The sequence below is a fragment of the Cuculus canorus genome, chromosome 2, assembly GCF_017976375.1.
Source record: "Cuculus canorus isolate bCucCan1 chromosome 2, bCucCan1.pri, whole genome shotgun sequence".
Lineage (NCBI taxonomy): Eukaryota > Metazoa > Chordata > Aves > Cuculiformes > Cuculidae > Cuculus > Cuculus canorus.
Genome location: NC_071402.1, coordinates 25,094,555 through 25,115,118, shown reverse-complemented (window position 1 = coordinate 25,115,118; position 20,564 = coordinate 25,094,555). Strand labels below are relative to the sequence as shown.

Below are 20,564 nucleotides of genomic sequence, written 5' to 3'. Positions count from 1 at the left end.
GGATAATGAGCAGCACTTTAGAGTTTGGATCCTGAAGAAAAATGCAAATTTTCTTTTCTACAGTTGAAATTCACATAGACTTGTCAAATAAAACCAAGTTACTTTGATATACTTTTGCAAGAGTTTTCAAAGGAACTGTCATTGCCAGTATCAGTCACTGTAATTTATTGTCAGTGGACCAGTATTCACTCTTACTGTATGCAGAAAATATTGTTCTTGTTCCTTTTCCCACATCTGATTTTTTTCAGTGTTTTATTTATACTTCTATTATGGAAAGAAATCGTACCAATAATTTTCCACAGACCCTATGTATGTACATTAACTAACAAAAACAATATGCTGTTTTTGTTGAGGTAAGAATATTATTTTGTTTGCTGTTTGTTTTGTTAAGCATCTCCTCGAGTATTCCAAAAGGACTGATTTCCAGTCCACTAACTTTTTCAGTCTATGTTCTGGGTTGCTGTGATTTTTCTTGTGAATAGAGAATACAATTATTTTCTTTTAAAGGAAAATTAGAGGCACTGAATACATTTCGGTATTCTCAGTAAATTATGTTTTTATCTTGCGTTAACTCTAGCCAGTTGTCTTCGTTTCCTCTGTCAGAAATGTGAGGTCACCAAATGTATCTGTAAATACATTTAATTGCCTTACCAATGCCTTGTAGTGATCTTGAGAAAGGAATGGATTGCTTCAGAGGTAAATGATCTCTAAACTTTTCCTGGGAAATCTTTAAGGAACTGAATATGTTTTGATATATACAAATGGTGTCAGCTTTTCAGTCTGGTGTTGGTTTGTTTCTGGACTATTTTCAAGCATCTTCGTTGTAAGAGTACCTTCATCATTAATGTTTACAGAAAAAACAAGTAGGAAGGGAGTGTGGAATATCTTCTTAACTTCTTGAGCCATTGTGGATCAAGTACAGTAGCAAAGCTTGCGGTGCCTGAAATATCGGTGAACTTTTAATCATTTTACAGTCACTAAATATCCTGAAAATGTAAATTAAGTGAAGTGTTTTGAAATAGAACAAGTCTTAAATCCTAAACTACTGCCTGCATCCCTTACTACTGACAGTTTTTATAAAAGCATCCGTTCTATTTACTGCATCTTGAAAACATACTTTTAAAACTAGTTTGCAGAATAAAACAAAGATTCTCTGAAATTTATTTTTTAAAGCACAAAATGCCTTCTTTCCTCCAAGAAATGCAGTAGTTTTCCTTGTATCATGCATTTCTGTGAATGTTTTATCTGTCATCTTGAAGACCAAGAACTGCTTGATATCCTTCTATACAGCATAGCCCCAACAGGGAGTGGTGAGGAGGAAACCTCTGATGTCATCTGTGGTTCTATCCGAGATCTTCTAAAGTTGATGATAGGATACTCACCAAATTTCAGCAGTTGTAGTTCACGTCCTTGAAGCATGACATGTACTGAAAAGCTGATTTTTAAATTTATACTTAAAGAGTGAATTTATATGGATTCTGATCTGTTTCTCACCCAGATTCTTTTGCTGTATTCTGTAGCTCTTCTTCATGCACCTTCTGCCTAATTTTGCTGAGTGCTGGTGGGATCAAGTCATTTTGGACATCCTGCTCTGTAATGGGGGTGGCATCTGGTTGGGCATGGTTGTTTGTCGTTTCTTGGAGATGAGGACCTATCACTGGGCAAGCTTCAAGTAGGTCTAAATTTGAGCTTGATAAACATTATGTTTAATGTTATAATATTAAAATAATTTCCCTGGGAAACAGGCCTCCTTCTTTGCCTATGTAAGATGCATGTGATTTAGAAGTAGCATGCAGTCTGCACGCACTAACAGCACTGTAAATTTATTTTAAATGTTAAAAATCCATCTCATAGTAATGCTACTGTACACCATATATTTGTGTTATGTACATATAATTTTCCTTTGCAATCTGAGTTACAAACATAGATGCCAAATGAAAATATAAAGTAGCAAAGCTATTTGCATATTAAGTTTATTTTTAAGTTTATTTTATTTAAGTTTATTGCAAGTAAAACTTTGAAGAAGGGAGTGAGCAAAACAAATTTTAATTCTTTTCTCATTATAAAATGTGTTTCAACTAGATTTGGGCTCAGCTTGATGAGGCATTAGTGTGGCAATCTGTCAGGACTAGTTGTAGTCGCAGAAGAGGCTTCTGGCTGATTGTACCTGTGCTGTGAATTGCCTTGCCACATTACTGCTCTCTAAAGTAAATTGAGAACTTGTAAAATAAAGAAGCATTTATTGTGTTAAAAGGGCAACAGCTTGTGGCCTGGTAGGTTCCTAGCTGTCCGGGTATGGTTTCTTCTATAGCTTTTTTTCCCTTCTCCTGCCTTCTTCCCTGCTGGTTGGTGGCAAGCATGGTTATCTGCACATTACCAATGGTATAGATGAAATGGGATCAAGTACAATGCCTTGCCAAAGGATATTACCTTGAGAGATGGAAATGGAGCTCCAATCTTGACTTCCAGATTTATACCCTGCATGAACTTTTTTGCTGCTTTCTTTTCTTACTCACAAATTTGTTAATTGGTCTGAGAACCATCTGGCCTTTATAGTCTTGATTCAATTTTCCTGTATTTCAATTCAGAAGAAATAATCAGTGTTATAAAGTTGATGATACCTCTGTTTTTAGGGTTCACTGAAAGTTAAAACAGCAGAATATCTATAGAGGACTAGTCTTTACTCTTTGTGGAACAATTTTTCCTTGTGTTTTTTACTTGCACGAGTAGATATTTTTGACCTTTATGTCAAAAAATATGAAGAGGAGCTGCATAGAATGAGATGCTTTTGCTTGTGCACTTTTGTTTTCTTTCTTTTTTCTCACTGAATAAGCACAGATCTTAAAGATTAGAAGATTCCCACTGGCCTAGAAATGCAAGTACCAGAAATATCAAATTTGAATCTCCTTTTTTGTCCAGAAGGGCTGGAGAAATAACAGAGTGAAAACAGACTTGTAGCCCTGCTACTCTTCCTTCAAAAAAAAAGAAACTGAGCTTTTCTTAGGTTCCCTGTCCTTTGGATGCTGTTGCTCATCTGAGTTAATGTTATTGAAAGCAAGATCCAGTAACACATCTGTCAGATGAACCTCCATTCACATCCGCTTTTAAAATGGAATTTAAAAGCCTTCTAGCTTTTAACAGTGCTATCGCATTTCTCCAGAAGATTTGCATGCATGAAATGACGGAACAGCAGGGGTTATGTGTGTGCTAGAAGTGCAGTATTTTCAAACCCGTGGAGCCGCCCCTTATGACTATTGAGTCTGCCAGATTTGTGAAGGATTCGTGTCAGTGAGCTCTAGAGCAAACAGTCTTTGGGATAAGAGGAGTGGTGGCAGCATAGACTAGTAAGGAATATCCTTTAGATTTTCCAAGGACATTACAGAATCACAATTCATGTTGCTTTTCTTCATAGAGAGAATGATAGATATGTTTTGTAGTTAGTTATTGACTGAGGACAGAGGAGGGTTGGCTTTCATAGCAGAATACACCCTGATTGAAATACTTCATAGATTATATTTCTTAATTCTTAATAGATTATATTTCTCACTTCACCCTAGACTGGTACACAGTTGTCTGTGAAGATGGCTGTTGTGACTCTTTTTTTTCTTGCATAGTCCTTGTATTTACTGCAGTCGTTCTCTCTTTCTAGGGATATTCACACGACCACAGGGAAAATCAAAAGAGCTGTATTACAGTTCACCCCAGCCAGCTGGACCTATGTCCGCTGGTTTGACCCAAAGTCTTCATTTCAAAGAGTGGCTGGAATCTACCTTTTCATGATCATTTGGCAGGTAAGAAATAAGTTCTGTGAAATCAAAGCTGCCATCAGCTCAGTTACTTATTGGCTGTGTTTGGCTAAAAGATATTCTAATGCAGTGTATCTCTGTCATTGAAATACACAGTTAAATGAATGGTTAATACAGAATTGGTCAGGGCATTGTTCACGGTAGTTACATGATAGTTCAGGAGTGTAATTACAGAATCTGTGGAAAAAACCCAAATGTTACCTATTGCTGTCCTGGCTATCAGATTGCTGTTTGCAACTGATAGAGTTTTTAAAACTGCTAGACAATGGGGCTTTGGGGTGGTGGGGTTTTTTTGGTTGTATTTTGTGGTGAGTTTTTTTGTGGTTATGGGGTTTGTTGTGTCTCTGTTGACTGTTGGATGGATCATGAATACTAAGAATTCTTGCCTTGATCCATCAAGGCTCCATAATGTGTTCAGACTGATTTGGTACTTCTGGTACTTAATCACACAGATGCTACTGGACATTGCTAAAAACATTTTGTTTTGTTTTTCTTTTTTAGTTTGGTGAATTTAGTTTTTAAAAGGAGAACCAGAAGTGTTTTTCATATAAATATATATATATTTATATTCTCTCTTCTACTCCTCTACCAAATTTGCCTACTTGATTTAGGATATGAAAGTTATCAGGAGACGTGAATTAGTGTCTGGTCCCTTAATGGGTGTCTGGGAAGAGAGCAAATACTTTCATAGAGGTGTCTGGGGGAGAATTTTTTGTTTTCCTAGTATATTCCTTGCTTGCCCTAAAACAGGAGTCTTAGACTGTTTAAATCCTTAATCTAACCAGCAGGTTATAGTAGAGGATAAATTGCTTTCCTTCTGTGTTTTAGTTCCTGTATTAATCTTTGCACATTTCCTGTATTAACTCATTAAAAATTACATAAGTTGAACACTATTAACTAACTACTTATTTATTTATTATTTTTTTTTTAGCTAACTGAGTTGAACACTTTCTTTTTGAAACATATCTTTGTGTTCCAAGCAAGCCACCCTTTAAGTTGGGGGAGAATTCTCTTCATAGGAATCATTACAGCACCCACTGTAAGGTAATTTTGTTACCATGGGTTTTTTCCTTCAGTTTAAAGTAGCTTGAGTTCTAGGCACCCAAGAACTGCATATAGTTTGTGAATAACTACAGTGCATTTCAAGAAACTTACGCTTTTACCGCGTAAAAGGGAAATAATCGTCGCTTTTCAATGAAATGTATTTTCTGGCAGGTAAACTAATAATGTAAAATGTATATAAACATCTGTGTTTCCGTAGAGATGCAGAACCAGTCTGTTCCATCTTCTGTTTGTATACCATCTTCCTGTTTTGTGAGTTAGATGCATATGTTATCCTTGAGGACTGCATGTGAAAGCATCCAAGTTGATGAGTCAGATGCTCATGAAAATGTAGATGAGGAAAAACAGAGCTCTTATTCCGTTTATCTACATGAAATATTAGCATGTTATGAGAAAAGATAGAGCATTCCCACATTCCGACTAACGGAATTGTATATATGCAGCATTAACGGTTGTATAGAAACATTAACCTGCTTTTAGCCATGCACACTGTTTCACTTTGTTAGCAGAGTCACCTTTCCTGTGACATAACTGGAGGTAGACACAATACATGCAGTTCTGAAGTTAGAGTCAGGAAGTTTCACATTCATGAGTAAAGTGATGTTGCCTTGGACAGTTAAATGGCAGCCATACATGGATTTGTTCCTAAAACATAACTGTGAGTGTCTCAAGTTATGCGGAATGATTTCACACTATTAATTCAATCGCCTTAAACATCCTATAAACTCCTGTATAGGTGAGCTTTTAAGTACTTTTATGGGACTTGCCAGTCTGTAAAAGTCTTTTTTTTCTGAAACAATCCTTATATTGTTGGATTAATAACACTTGTCTTCCCCATCTGTCAGTGGAAATCAGAGACTGAGAAAAGGAACTTTGGTCCCACTTCTTCAGAGTTCCTCTCTCTAAACTCTTAACATTTAGGAGCATAAAGAATAGAGTAAAATGGTCTCCAGGCTATTTTCCAAACAGTGACAAATTCTGCTCTGTTCTTGAGAGGAATATATGTCAGTGGTTAGAGCACACAGGATATGGAACAACAACATTCAGTTTCTTTCAAGATTCAAACCCACATCTCTCAAGAAAATGCAATTATTAATAAATTAAAGACTAATCGTGGAAAAAGTGAGTGTTTCTCTAATTCTTTCAAAGCTGTTACAGTTTGAAAGAATTGGAGATTCAGTGGAGAGGCAGAAGACATATATAGCTTTGTGAGCCTACTAGTTTGAGTTCTTTCCCAGTCCTTGCTCTCAGAATTGTTTTCTGTGTTGTTTCAAGCTATTAAATCTATGTGATAATCTGTCCTGCTAGAATCGAAGCCATCTGGTAGACATCCAGCATGATTGCATGCGATTTTAACCATCAGCACTTCATTTTTGCTATCCGTTTGTGACAAATGTATTTTTCTAAATGTAAAGACTCTGGGAACTTTCAACTTCACCAAAGAATTTTCTTGTTTCCCTTCTCAGACAATACTATGCGTACCTCACAGATACACAGTGCAAGAGGGTAGGAACTCAGTGCTGGGTGTTCGGGTAAGTGTTCTTGCCACATTCTTGAGGTGCTTGGACAAGTGTTAAGTAGGAGATCAACAAAGAAATAGGCTTTGCATGAAGCCAGTCTTTGTCTGGCATTGATTTTAGCATAAAGAACAGTATGAAGAGGTTTGTTTGTTTGGTTTTTTTTACTTTGGCAAGTTCTGAATTCAGAGGTAGAACATAGGAAGTGATGGAATGAGTAAGGAGGAAAACAGAAAGAGGAGCTTGAAACTGTAGGATAAAGCTAGACTTTTTCAAAGTAGGATTGGCCTTGCTACTCATGTTTTCATTCAAATGAAAGATAAAGCTTTTGCCTCTACCACTTACCTGTCACAGGTGCAAGTTTACCTAGCTGTCAAGGTGGACGTTGCTTCTGTTAACAGAATCATGACAGAAGATGGTGAAACAAACCACAATTAACAACTATTTCTATTCTGTTCTCGAAGAGGGAAAAGAATAAATCTATGAACATTGTTCATAAAACTGGCCCCAGCACAGTGCAGAAGGTGAATGTTGCAAAGCTAACTGCCAGGGATCTCCTAGCACCAAACTGCAAGAAGATTCTTTTCCCATAATTGGGTTGTGCATATTTGTTTTGATTGTTCCATTGCAAAATACCTCAGTGAGGCTACAAAGGATAGATCTGACATCTACGAACATTGTTCATAGATTGGCTATTGTTCATTGTTCATTGATGGCTACGATCTCTCAACATGTTTCTTGGAGGATACCTTTAAATGAAGAGTTTGTGTGATTGCTTCTGGTGAGAGCTTCCTTCCCTAGGTAGCTTGACTAAAATGTACTTTTCTGGAAACCAGAAGCATGTGTGATTGCAGCATCGTAAAAGCTTCTTGCAAATAAGCAGTGTAGTAGCATCTCTTTTGATGTATGACTTGAAAGCTTACAAAAAGGAAACCATTAAAGATGCCAAATTGCATCTTAAAGAAAACAAACTAAGTTTATTTCTAATGGCAATGATTTTAAATTTCATTCTCTTTGTCAAGATTAGTATATGTCTTATTTCCCGAATTGTCTGAACCATTTTTGTGTTTAATAGAAGAACCTGTTACTGTTTTAAGTTCGAATAGATTTTCAATGAGCCATAAAAATAGTTGAGTCTAATTTAGAGGCAGTGCTGTGGCAAACTTGTCTCACCTTTACTGTTAGTCTCAGGGACGTTACAGTTTTAGGAACAGTGCTGGCCTAGAAGGCATGTTTCCTGGTGCACTACAGCACAGTAAAGAATATCTCTTTCTCAACTTTTGAGATGAAAGCAGAACATACTGCAATGTAATTGAAAGGATTTCTACTTTAGTTTTAAATGTACCCTGGAGAACATGACACACATCTCCTTGGGTTTGTCTAGTCTTAAATATTCACCTTTTCACTAACTTATTATTGCCTTCCTGAGTGCATTTGTTACTGTCTTCAACTCATGACCATAACGTCCAGTGGGCATAGAAAAGGTAGTTAAGCTGTTCTTATTTAGTTTTCTGGTGCTGAGTAGAAGTTGATAATATTTTCTATAAGCCTAAATCTCCTTACTTAGGGAGAGTCCCGCACCTTGAAACATGCATTATGATTCCTAAAAAGAGGCTGCAACATATAGAGGCCTTAAAATGGCATTGAATTTTTAAATGCTCATGGCAGAATAACGTGTCTTTGTGGTTTTGGTATGGGTGGTGCTTTAGTACTGAAGATAACTAATTAACCACACAGTTAATATGACTACTTAGTTTACAATTAGAATCAAATAGCCTTGCTCTGTTTGGCATAAACATCTTAGTAATTACAGATCAACTGTACTGATTTTAACACAGACATGTTACTGAAATCTGTGTTTAAATGATTTAGGATTTGAGATGTGTGCATGAAAAATGGAAATTTTCTCTATAAATGGTAATTTTAGGGTCTTAAAGAGAGTACATTTTAAACAATTTTATAATTTAGGGGGAAGAACCTTCAAATTCTACATTGCGAAGAAAAAAAATGAGCTTTTCTGTTTCATCCAAGTACACTTTTTTTTTTTTTGCAAGCTGAATTAAAATATGATGCTGAATGTTTGCCTCTGGTTATGAAAAATCAAGAATTGCAGCAACCATCACCATTGGTTCAAAGCTCTCACTGAGCACATTAATGTAATATATGCCAATAAACAGATGCTCAAATATCTCTTTATTGATCACATAATAGAAACTGCAATAGAATATTCATCTGCAGTCTGATCTAATTGTGGGAAATGTGCATGGAGCAATTGATACAGAGCAACAACAGGATATCCTGTTTGCTAGAAAGCAGTGCTCTTCCAGTAATTTAACTATACAAAATATAATTTCTGAAGTAGTTAAAGGCAAGTAAATAGAATATTCATATCTGTGGTGATCAAAAAAACACTTCTAAAGGCACAGAATGAATTTGCAGCACCCTAACCATGGGAACAATTAAAACCAGTGCTTTGCATTAATGTGAAGCTGTATTCTCTGCAACTTGATGTGTACTGTAGCATCGCTCTCAACAGATGGATAGTAAATGATATAAGGCATGAACAAGGCCAGTGCATCAGATCTGCTGGAAATTGCACCATTTTTAATTAAGATGAAGCTTTTCAAAACCAAATATCTGTTAGGATGTTACAAGACAATTTTGATTGAATGAAAACTTAGAGTATTTTCAGTTCCGTTGGTTATTCTCATCAACTTTTAGTAGGACACTAGCATTTTGCACACGTTAGCATTCTTCTGCCTTTTGGTTTACCACTGCTTTAGCTGTAATAGCTGTCCTGTAGCACAGTGTGCTTAACCCAAGTATTCTTGACAAGAACGATGGAAAGAACATATAAATGCAGCACAAGCAACTCTATCATTCTTTGAGTCATTGAAAATAGTCTATTGTTTTGTTTATACCTCTGAGTATATTGTACCTCATATGTTTGTTTCTGTTCCCACTGCTGTAGTTTAACTTTTTTTTTAATCTGCAGCTGGATCAGTAAGGGTAATATAAGAAAGAAAAACAGTCGGTAACACTGCTCTCAAATTTTAAATAATATGCACCTCATTAATTTGCAGTATTGGTCAATTAGGTTTTTACTTCCACAATTCTAAGTTTTGGGCCCACTCAGAATGCTGCAAGTCACATTAGATGATACAGAGAAAGCTGTAATTTATTATTTGCACGAGGACCATCGCTGCAATACCAGTGATTGTCCTGCGCACATGTTTCCTCCCTCTTTAACGGAGGGAGCTGGGTCCAGGCAGTAGAGCTGGTTTTGGCAGCTCTCTTGTTGTGGAGAGTGCTGGTGGAGAATATGTTGAGCTTGGGAGACCAGGCCACGTCACCTGATGTTAAGTATGCCTGTACACATTTGAGGAGGAGTGTTCATACATCTGATCACACACAACCTTGAAGTTATTAATGAACAAGTTAAGCGTTAAACTTCTATAAATTTAAGAGTTTGCTTCATAATTTGTTTCAGCTTGATAAGAGTCAATTTTATACACTTTTGCTGCACCAGTGATATTTCTGCACATGCATTTGTTAAGATGATGTAATTTTGTGTCCAGGACCTACACAAAATAAATGAATTTCCATGACACATGATGGAATCTTTGAATTCATAACCTCTTGTTCCCCACCAAGTGGTGGACCAGCCTCCATAGCTTTGAGCATGAAAAGATGTAAACTGGTACTGGGGAGAGAGATGGAGATACTTGTTTTGGTTCTTATAATGCCAGAGATGAAAGAAAATATTGCAGTTTTTCCTCTCCTATTTCTCTCCAAATCCTCTGATACTATAGTGTGGATCTCTGTTTACAACAAATGCATGGATTCCTAGAGAATTTGAAATGCTGTTTCGTTTTAATTTTCTTGTTGAAATCCGTCTGAAGCAAGCAAAGTAGTCTATTTAGAATTGTAATAAATTTACATCCAGTAGATAAATGCCCAAAACATAGTTCTGGTTCATCCAACTGGGAGGCTGTTGGTTGTTCACTATGGAAAATAAATTTATATCTGGTGAGGGCTGAAACTCAGTGGTAGGTGAAGACAAATTCTCTGCTATTGGCACACACTCCTGCTTGTTTCGTGGACAAGCAGAAGCTTGCAGAATTGTGAACTGCCGGTCAATCACTTTTTTTGTATGCTCTTTATGCTGAAGTAAAGTATAGGAAAGAAAGTTTCCCAAAGAATTTCAGTTAATCATGGTGTTAGGGAGGTGTGTGTTCGATGGAAAGTAGTGCGTGTTTGGAGCTGACAGCATTGGGTCTGAGTTGTGAACATGCCAGTTAAATCCTTAGTGTTTGTAAACACTTTTTTTTTTTTTTTTTTTTTTTTGCCCCTTTCTCATTTACCCGCAGGGTTATTGCTTTCCTTGAAGCTATTGTGTGCATAAAGTTTGGACAGGATCTTTTTTCCAAAACACAAATACTGTATGTTGTATTTTGGCTTCTCTGTGTGGTAAGTGAGATTTCTCATGTGAAACGTAAAGCATGGCAAAATCATTGAAAGCATCTAAACGGCTTCTTCTGTTGAACACTGGCAACAGGGGATCATTCTGGGGGAATGCTGGTAAAGAGCTTTGTGCATGTCCTGAGACAAGCAAATATGAGATTGTTTAGGACATGCTTTGAAGAAACTAGAATAACTTTTTTTATTATTATTATTTCTTAACGTAGCAGAACATAGCCACTTCACCAGTGCTTAACAATGTAACTAACACTAGTTATAGGGCTTTTTATCTTCATGAGAGAAAATGTCAGTGCAATTGAGGCTCACTTTGGAGGTGCTTCGTGTAGTGCACACTGGAAAGGAACAGGAGTTAATGAAGAGCATTAATAAGTAATGCCTGTTGTTTCACCCTGAAGTCTTACAGCTACATAAACAACCCTGCTTTATCAGGCAAATCATTCTCACTCAGCCTGCAACTTTCTGTACTTCAGTGTGATTACTGCAAATGCAGCATGAAATGCCCATTTTATAACAGTAAATGGATATTTGTCTTGTCAGACTTGTAACTCTGATGCCAAACACATTTTTAATGGTTAGTAAAAAGTAAGACATTCATAATGGCCTGACAGGTAAATAATTCTCCCTTCTAGTTGGGAACATAGTTTGAATGGGTGATGGGGAGTCAGAATTTATTGTTCTCTTACTTAGCATGACGGTTTTATTTCTGAAACGTTGGAGGAGGAATGTATTGAATTGCTTCCCAAATCAGAGCACCACAAAACTAAGCATGTAACCCAGCAAGGAGCAGGCGGAAGGGGAATTTTTTTCTCCCAGGCTGGTTGTACATGCATATATACCTGCAAGTACCTGAGCTGCCTTTGTGTGATGACTGTGTAGGAGAAAGACAAAAATTGCACTGCCAGTGTATCCTGCATGGATGTGGGTCATCTGTGTGTTTTCTTATTCCCTCATTGATAATAGCTCTGCATAACTTATGGTGGTAGCTTGAAGCTGAAGCATGAGTCTTGCTGATCATGACAAAAGATACAGAGAAACAGAGCATTAAAGTCTGTGAATGCAGAAAATACAGGGACTCTGAGACCCTGAACCAACAAGGAATTTGGAAAAAAAAATTACAATTTTTTCTTTTTCTTCTTCTCCCTTGTTCAGGCCTTTACAACTTTCCTGTGTTTATATGGTATGGTTTGGTACGCAGAATACTATGGCCACCGAGAAAAGGTACTTTATTAGGAAGTCTGGTTTTGTTTTATACTAGAGTTAAAACTGCAAAACTCATAGATATCAGAATTCTTTGCCAGAGCTAGTATAAATGAGGATGAGGGGGGATGGTTCAGACTCTAACTAAAGTCAATAGAAAGAACTACGAATTCAGTGGGCCTTGGATAGATCCCAGATTACACTGTGGTTTCTAAAGAATGCTGTACTCAAAATGAGGCTGTAATTCTAGCAAAGCATTCAAGGATGAATGGTTAGCTAATGTTCCCATTGTACAGGTGGAATGCTAGGGGAATATTAAGAATACTTGGTTACACAACAGATCACGTGGCAAGTTTTTATTGTAGCATGTATGTTGAACCTTCTAATTAGGAAAAATCCTAAGTATTGGCTGAATGTTTTATGAAGACTTCTGCCGCAGTTTAAATTTAGAAGTCCAACTGCAAACGGAACTGCTGATCACAATAACTATCACCACAATGACATGTGTCCTTGTTTTTGCAGACATTGTCAGAAAGTGAAGACAGCCCATACAGTCCAGATGCTTCTTGGCTTCATTCTAAATTCAGTAAAGGTATTGGCATTTTTGCACCTGTATTCTTGAAGTGGTGGCGTTAAGGCTCAGCACTAGGAAATGAGGCTTGAGAAACTTGCCTTCGGGACAACTGGACTTATTTGAACATCCCTGCAGGAGTTATAGAGATAAATCATCTGCAAAGCTATTTGGCTTTACTGCCTTTTTTGTTCTGACTCTTGGAACTGTATTTATTTTTTAATCAAGCAGCTGAATTTTTCTGCTGTTATTCCAGTCCATTCTTGTAGGTCTAAGGCATTTTGAATTTCATAGTTGTTGTGGACAGGTTTTCCCTCTGAATACTGCATTTTTGATTTGAAGCATATGAACGTGAATTGTGCTTTTATTCCAGCACGTTAAGAAACAGTCAAGAATATGCCCTGGAGCTTGTGTTGTTACTGACGCTTGCCTAGGCAATGCCAGTGATGGTCATAAACAGCTTTCTCTGTCCTAAGTGAAGGCAGCCTCCTTCTCCGACTTCTTTTCCCTACACTAGAGGTCATTTAAGTTACTTGCCTTCTCCGTTAACTCTTTAGTGTGGTCTCACTTATTGAACAAATATCAAGATTCACACCTGGAAGTTACCTCTGTCAGAATTTATGCTCCAGATGTTTATACAATTAAAAATGCTTGAAAAGCACCTACATCAGAGCTTTTGTATTTCGTACATGATATTTCTAGATGTTGGCATTCATTTATTCTCAGTTAAGTAAATTTGTGGATTTCTGTATTTTGGAGAAAAATTGCTTGCACTCAAAATGTTTTCCCCATTTGTATATGCTGAAAAGTTCTGGCCAAGCAAATCTTTCTCTGACTTTGTTACTTGGTTAATTACAGACTTCAGCCTCTTTCATGTTTTGCTCTTGAATTCTTGTTTCAGTCCCCATTGTCTCCCTTTGCTTTCTCCAATTCAAACATGGTCTGTCATATGAAAGACTGAAAGCAAGAAATGTATTCTTACAAGTATCTGTGACCTCGCTTCTGTAGTTCTTGATATCTGGTAGTAGTACCTGCCCGTAACAAAACCGTGGAGGCTTAATTATTAATGTCATTTAAAGTGGAGGATGTTTCACCACTATATTCTGCTACAGCAAACTTCTGAATATTTTTGGAGGAGGAAGAATTTTACAGAAGTCTTAAGAATTGCCTTTTTTTTATTTTAAAAGAAAGGCCACTAGATGGAGTACAAGTACAACCAGTCTCCATCAGCCAGAAATAATCCATACTGTAAACATTAGCTCTTAGAAAGCCTTGCTGTCTTTTAGAGAAGAGCTTGACAATGTCATATTATATATAAATATATATATATAAAATATGTATTTATTTCTTAGCAGGTTCTGAAAATAGTCCACCAAAACATTCAGTCAATAGTGAAAGTCATTCATCTAGAAGGAGGAATCGACACTCCAAATCAAAAGTGACGAATGGAATTGGCAAGAAATAAGAGTGGTCTCTGAAGATATCCAACAGTGTGACCAAAAGTGACAAAGAAAATCAGACATAGCTCTGAATCTCCAAATGGAAGATTGGCTTCTAAATTTAAAAGTTAGAAAAAGGAGGTGTTGAAGAAGAGATAGATAAAGATGGAGCCACCAGTGTTGTGCAAATCATTGCCTGCTGACGTTTGCCATTCACTGATTTAAACCTAGTTTCTTCAGCATGTGGCACCAAAAGCTAATGAAGACTATGCTGGAAAGAAACATAATTTTGTCATAGCAGGTACACATTGTTTTGTGTTCAAGTGTTGCAAGTGCATTTTTAATATCTTAGTTGAGGATGTAAACACAATGATTAGTAAACTGATAATCAGTTGACATAGTAGGTTGGATTGTTTTGTTTTGATGTAGTTTTGTTGGTTTTGTAGACTAATATGCAGTCCTTTGACTAAAAGAAAATTTGCCTTTCTTTCTCAGTTTCACTGCTAAACTTTTCTGTACAACAGTTAGTAAGTATTGAAAATTTCCGTACTTTATCCATCTGCTTACTTTTGTGTAAAGGCTCTTTGGACCTCATGACAGGGATTTACCCACAAAGAAATGGGTCCAGGCTTCTTGTAAAGGATGTGAAATTCACCTTCAAATGTGGTTCTTTTTGTTTTTCATTGTCCTTCTGCTTGTTTGTTACACATTCAGTTTCTCTTAAGTTTTTTAAATACTTATGAAAAACCTGTTGCAAAGTAGAGGGCCATGCCTCTTGCCCTCAGAGACAGATGTCATGTCATTTAGTTGTTTTAATTCCTTTACTGCAGTGTTTTACATCTTCAAATGCAGATAGGTGATTTTTTTCAGTTGTGTCATGTTATGTACAATGTTCCTTCCCACCCCTCTCTAAATTGTTTCTGCTTCAGCTGGAACCAGAAATCCCAGTGTCTTCAGACTGATAGCAGAAACTGCTTTGAAGGCTCTGATGCCCGTCTAAGCCTGGTGATAAGGCAGTTTTTTGCTGAAGTCAAGTTGCTTACTACTGCCAAAACCATAATTTGTTTGTGAAAGCTGGCTATAGTCTTTAGTATCTGAGAGGCAGCATGATACTACTGTGATATATTCTATTGCTTTGTTATTGTCATTCGGTCAGATACCCTACAGCGAAGTCACTCTCTTGCAGGTTTTTTTTGGTTTTGTTTTGTTTATTTGTTGTTGTTGGGGTCTTTTTTAATGTATTAATTCTGACATCTGGCAAAGTGGTTAATTCTCCAGCAGTGAACATAATCATTAAGTCAAGAGGCAAACAATCAAGAGCAATCAGTTCCTGTATTAGGTTATCTAAACGTTTTTGTGCCAATTAGAGTCTGAGATTCATGGGGTTCAGAGGGGTAGATAGTGTAAGCAGTGATAATTAATACCCACTAGTCACTTAGTCTTCATAAGAAAATGGGATTTCCTTTTTCTGTGAATGTTACTGTGATTTGCCACAGACTAAGTATTAAAAAATGTGCAGCAAAGACTTTATACAAGTGTATGATACTGTAAATAGAAAAAAAAAATATCCTGTGTAATCCATTAATCCCTATGTGCCACAGATTATCAATGTTTTCAATGCACTTAAGTGTTGCTGCTGAATTCACCAGAGGCCCTTTATTTCCTGTCCTCCTTTTCAATCAACCCTGAAGTGTTCAACTTGGAAAGTAACAAGGTAGAAGCTGCTAGATCATCATTGCTACAGTGATGTTAATTGTTACATAAGAAAAGAATGTTAAGACTTTCAGGCTTTCCTACAACTGCTTGTTTTTTTCCATGCTATAGCAATTCCTCCATGCATTATATCCTTATTTGTAATGTGTTATATATTGATGAATGTATTTGTAGATTTCATTGGATACTTAGACTTCTTTTATTTTCTTGTTTAATAACTCAGTCTGTGTAAGACTGAAGAATGGCATTGTAAAATTTCTGTTGATTCAATACCAAAGCAAGAGGTTGGAAGTCTCATGGTTTAGATATTTTAAGTACTGTGATTTTCTAACGTGACAGCCTGTTTGTACTTGCAAGTAGTATCCACACCAACCATGTATGCAGAGCTTACATGTGTAAGCAGATGCTGAAGTACAATATATAGTTGCCTGTGGGGACAAACACACATTTTGTAAATGCAGACCTGGTGCTCACACTGCTAAATTGCACCCTAAAAATACTGGAAAGGCAAATATGAAGTGTCATCTGGTTGGAAGCTGAATAGCGTGCAGCAGTTTGGCCTTGAAAAGTGTTGTTTGACAACACATTTAAGAATATTTCCCATGAAGTCTTCTTACTTTAATTTTTTGTTTGTTTGGGTTTAGTTGGTTTTGGTTTTGTTTTACTGCTTTAAAAGAAGGATGACTAGGGAGAGGGGAGACTTGAAGTAAGCGATTCATTTGCTGCTTGGAAAATGGCACTTTGTGTCCTCTGCCAGCAGTTCTGGCTGGAATTCACATATGTTCCCACAAGTCCTCCGCTGACTGACAACTGTATTTTCAGCCCCATCGTCTTTGGATGTGAGCTTTGCACTGACAGGCATTGGAAAGGTGCTTTTGATCACTGCTGTAAACTTAGTGATCCGAATTTTCTCATTTACTGTGCTATTGCTGAATTCTGTACATTTGTAACACCTACAATGACAAATCACTGAGCTGTTTAGCAACAAGCATCCATCTATGACTTCTGCTGCTTGAACAGTGTTTTGTAACAGTCACAGATGCACTGTCCTGTTTTTAACTACTTGTTCTGTCACAGCCTCTCATCCCTACTTTCACGCTTCTGATGTTCTTTCCTTCCTCTGTCCTCTAGTGATCTCCCCTGCTGCTACGGAGAGATCTGAATTGGCCCTCCAGAGGCTGTCCATCAATGTCAGTCATTGAAGGGAGGCTAATTCAGGGCAGCGTGGTGGAAGCAGAGGGTTGTGGCAGAACTTTAAGTAGTGGATTCAATAAAACCAAGAAGTTTGAAAATACAGTGAACCAGAGCTAGCCTTGAGTACTGGATTCCAGTATTAAAGTTGCTGCATAGATCATACACCCCATCTAATAAAAATATTTGGTGTGTGGTTTCAACCAGTACTTTTGTTACTCTTCTGTGAAGATCATAATTTGATATTCCAGCTGTTAAAACTGTAATATGTTTTGCTTTGTTATCACAAGAGGACACAGATGTTACCATGTATTTAATAGTTTTTTGATAGACTTGCTCTGTATTGATTGCAAAGTATTGTATTTTGCAAGAACTCAGTAAATCAACCCATGTTGCAAATGTGTGTGTTTGTCTGTACCTGCAAGGCAGAGGAAATGATTGCGTACTGCCTTTAGAAGCTATTACATTTTATTCTTTGTAATTGCATGCTGACGAATGCAGAAGTTCCTGAGCAGCCTACAGTGCACTCTGAGTTTTGCTGCAATTTATTATTTTGGAGCATCAGATCTGATCATTTGAAGCATTACATTATGCCTTCTGAGTTTTCTGTAATATACAGAATGCGTCTTGTCTTACATTTAATTGTTCTGTATGGATTTGTTTTATTATTGGATGGGAGAGCTGAGTGCGATGGATTGACCTTTGCTGGATACCAGGTGCCCACCTCTCCTCAGCTGGACAGAGGAGAGAGAATAGAACAAAGTGCTCTTGGGTTGAAATAATGACAGGAGGAGATCACTCACTGATTAGTGGTAGGAAAAATGGACTCAGTTTAGCACACTTCTCTTCTGCTTCTTCCTTGTCACTCTCTTCCCCTGCTCCAGTGTGGGGTCCCTCCCATGGGAGACAGTCCTCCATTAAGTTCTCTAATGTGAGTCTTTCACACGGGATGCAGTTCTTCACGAACTGCTTCAGCAAGGGTCTTTTCCACGGAGTGCAGTCGTTCAGGAGCAGACTACTCCAGTGTGGGTCTCCCATGGGGGTCACAAATCCTGCCAGCAAACCTGCTTTAACTTGGGCTCCTCTCTGTGGATCCACAGGGCCTGTCAGGAGCCTACGCCAGTGTTGGCTTCTGAAGGGTCACAGCCTCCTTTGGGCATCCACCTGCTCTGGTGTGGGGTCCTCCACAGTCTGCAGGGTGGTATCTGCTCCTTAACCTTCATGGGCTGCAGGGGGACAGCCTGCTTCACCATGGTCTTCACCACAGACTACAGGGGAATCTCTGCTCTGGATCCTGGAGCACCTCCTCTCCCTCCTTCTTCACTGACCTTGGTGTCTGCAGAGTTGTTTCACATATTCTCACTCCTCTGTCCTCTTGCAATTCCCGTTGCACCAAGTTGGACGTTTTTTTCCTTCTTAAGTATGTTATCACCAGAGGTGCTACCAGCATCACTGATTGGCTTGGCCTTGGACAGTGACAGGTCCATTTCGAAGCCAGCTGGCATTGGCTCTGTTGGACATAGGGGAAGCTTCTAGCAGCTTCTCACAGAAGCCACCCCTGTTGAGCTGCCACTACCTAAACCTTACAATGCAAACCCTGTGTTGCAAGATGGTCTCATGACAGACCTTCAAAGAAGAAATGAGACTTCCTGTAGAGCTGTAAGACAGGCTACTAGCAAGTGAACTGCCTGCATAAAGGAGTTGCCGAGTATCAGAAAAACATTACTTTGGCTTCCACTGCTGCCATGGTTTCTGCAATGGCAGTTTCTAGTTGGTTTTATACTAAAAACTGATTCTGAGCTGTTGATAGCTCCACTGCTGCTGATAGTGCTATCATGATGTCTAAAGAAGCATGGCCTTCCCTTTTTTCCTCAGTTCCTTCTCTTTACAGTAGAGTGAACACTAGGACTTTCTGCCTTGCTGGGAAGGGCCTGTCTTCAATGTAATTTATCTTCTTGAGTACTAATTTATAGAGATCCCATAAATTCTGAGGTTGTAGTTAAAAAAAGAAAGGGAAAAAATGAAGCATTGGAAGAAACTCCATATACAAAGCAATACTTGAAAAAATGTGCTCCATTGTAAGCATGGGGCGCAGCTACTTTTGAAGGATTAATCCTTATTTTGTGTCTTGGTAGTTGCTGTTGTGAGCGGAGCTATAATCATCAGAGTAGAGCCAAGTGACCTGTATGACAACATTTCTGCTCCATCATTCTCTGGTGGAGCTTGCACATTATTTTGATAATGTGGTTAGGCACAGACTGGAATCTGGGGCCAAAAGCTGGCATCGTACTAATTGAAATAGGTATTGGTGTCCATACCTACTTGATATCTGTAGTTCATTCTGGTTTTGTCACTGGCATGGAAATTTGCCCTGGAACCAGTTCTACCTTGTGTTGTGTGGTTGAGGAACTGCTGCTCTGGCTTACTTTTTCCCTTGGAAAAGGGAGAGGAGCACAGTGCTGCTCTTTTTTTGAAATGTCTAAGCATTCACATTTAATCACATCCCGATAAGGTGCCTGTAGATTGAGGCACTACTCTGCTGTGCCACTGTTTTCCCACTGGTATTTCTCCATCTGACCATAGTGGAGCACTAAGGACTACAACAATCATGGGCTGGGGTTTAACTAGAGGTTTCTGAGCTGATTTTGAGCCTCATATGCTCAAAATGCCTCTTGCAGTATTCTGTCTCCCTCTCTTCCAGGTCTCCTTTGCCTTCCTCTCTACCTCTTGCCACTATATGCTTCCTTTTTTTTTCTGGAGCCCTGACAGGCACTGTTGCTATTTTAACAAATTAATCAAGATCCCTAACGGTGCAGTTTCACAATTGGCTGGGAACATGTACACATCCCCCACATTACTCACTTTGCTTTTTGCATGGCTGGTCAGGAATTGAGAGCATGCATTGTTATTCAAAGAAAATGGGACTAGAATGCCATGAGCTCTTTGTACATTGGGCTGAAAGCTCAGTGCCAGCCAGACTGCTTGCTTATGCCTAACAAAATGCATGGTCTGTTACCTGTATCCCTGCTGGCTCATCTGTCAATGCTGTAGCTGCAGGTGTGCTTTGCAAAGGAGCAGTCCTGCTGCCCTCAACAGTCTAAATTACATTATGGTAAGACCAAGTGAGTTTTAACTTCAGTTGAGAAAAGAAAAAGGAAAGTCTGGGAAAGAATGTAAATTGTAAACTTTGAATTCCTATAATCAGCAACAATGTAAGTGCCAGACTATGCTGAGCATGCACATGGATTTAATTTTCATGGTTTTCATGGATCTCAGTTTGCAGATGATCATGAAATAACTTGATGGCTTATTTACTGGTTTTTTTTGAGTAGGAGAATTTGCAGCAGTAGCATTCCTATGGACACTATCCAAAGTATGTTCTACAACTGCTATGCCCTCCAGTTCAGTAGTTCATTTGTTCTTGCTTACGCACACACACAAGTATTTAATGCATTTTGTATATATACATATAAAACTGCAAGATGAACTTTCTCATCAAAATGCTCAGAGCCTGGTTGAGTGTAGTCTCCGTGGCGGTGTCTGCTGTGCGCCTGGACATTTGGCAGCATCGAAGTCTGTACGAACC

At 38.1% G+C, this 20,564-nt stretch overlaps 1 protein-coding gene across 4 annotated transcripts in view; it reads left to right on the top strand.

Moving 5' to 3' along the window:
* PTDSS1 (phosphatidylserine synthase 1) overlaps positions 1–16,390 on the top strand; it is a 31,849-nt gene extending 15,459 nt beyond the window's left edge. Inside the window, exons 6-13 of one of the 4 annotated variants that reach the window (XM_054057549.1) lie at positions 1,521–1,672; positions 3,650–3,791; positions 4,738–4,850; positions 6,335–6,400; positions 10,756–10,855; positions 12,017–12,085; positions 12,587–12,656; positions 13,991–16,390. In XM_054057549.1, the coding sequence (XP_053913524.1) occupies positions 1,521–1,672; positions 3,650–3,791; positions 4,738–4,850; positions 6,335–6,400; positions 10,756–10,855; positions 12,017–12,085; positions 12,587–12,656; positions 13,991–14,100 (822 nt within the window). In that variant the 3' untranslated portion in view covers positions 14,101–16,390. Of the gene's footprint in view, positions 1–1,520; positions 1,673–3,649; positions 3,792–4,737; positions 4,851–6,334; positions 6,401–10,755; positions 10,856–12,016; positions 12,086–12,586; positions 12,657–13,987 lie in introns of all 4 variants that reach the window. The other 3 variants (XM_054057548.1, XM_054057551.1, XM_054057550.1) reach the window with 3 other exon arrangements.
* The last annotated feature ends 4,174 nt before the right edge of the window (positions 16,391–20,564 follow it).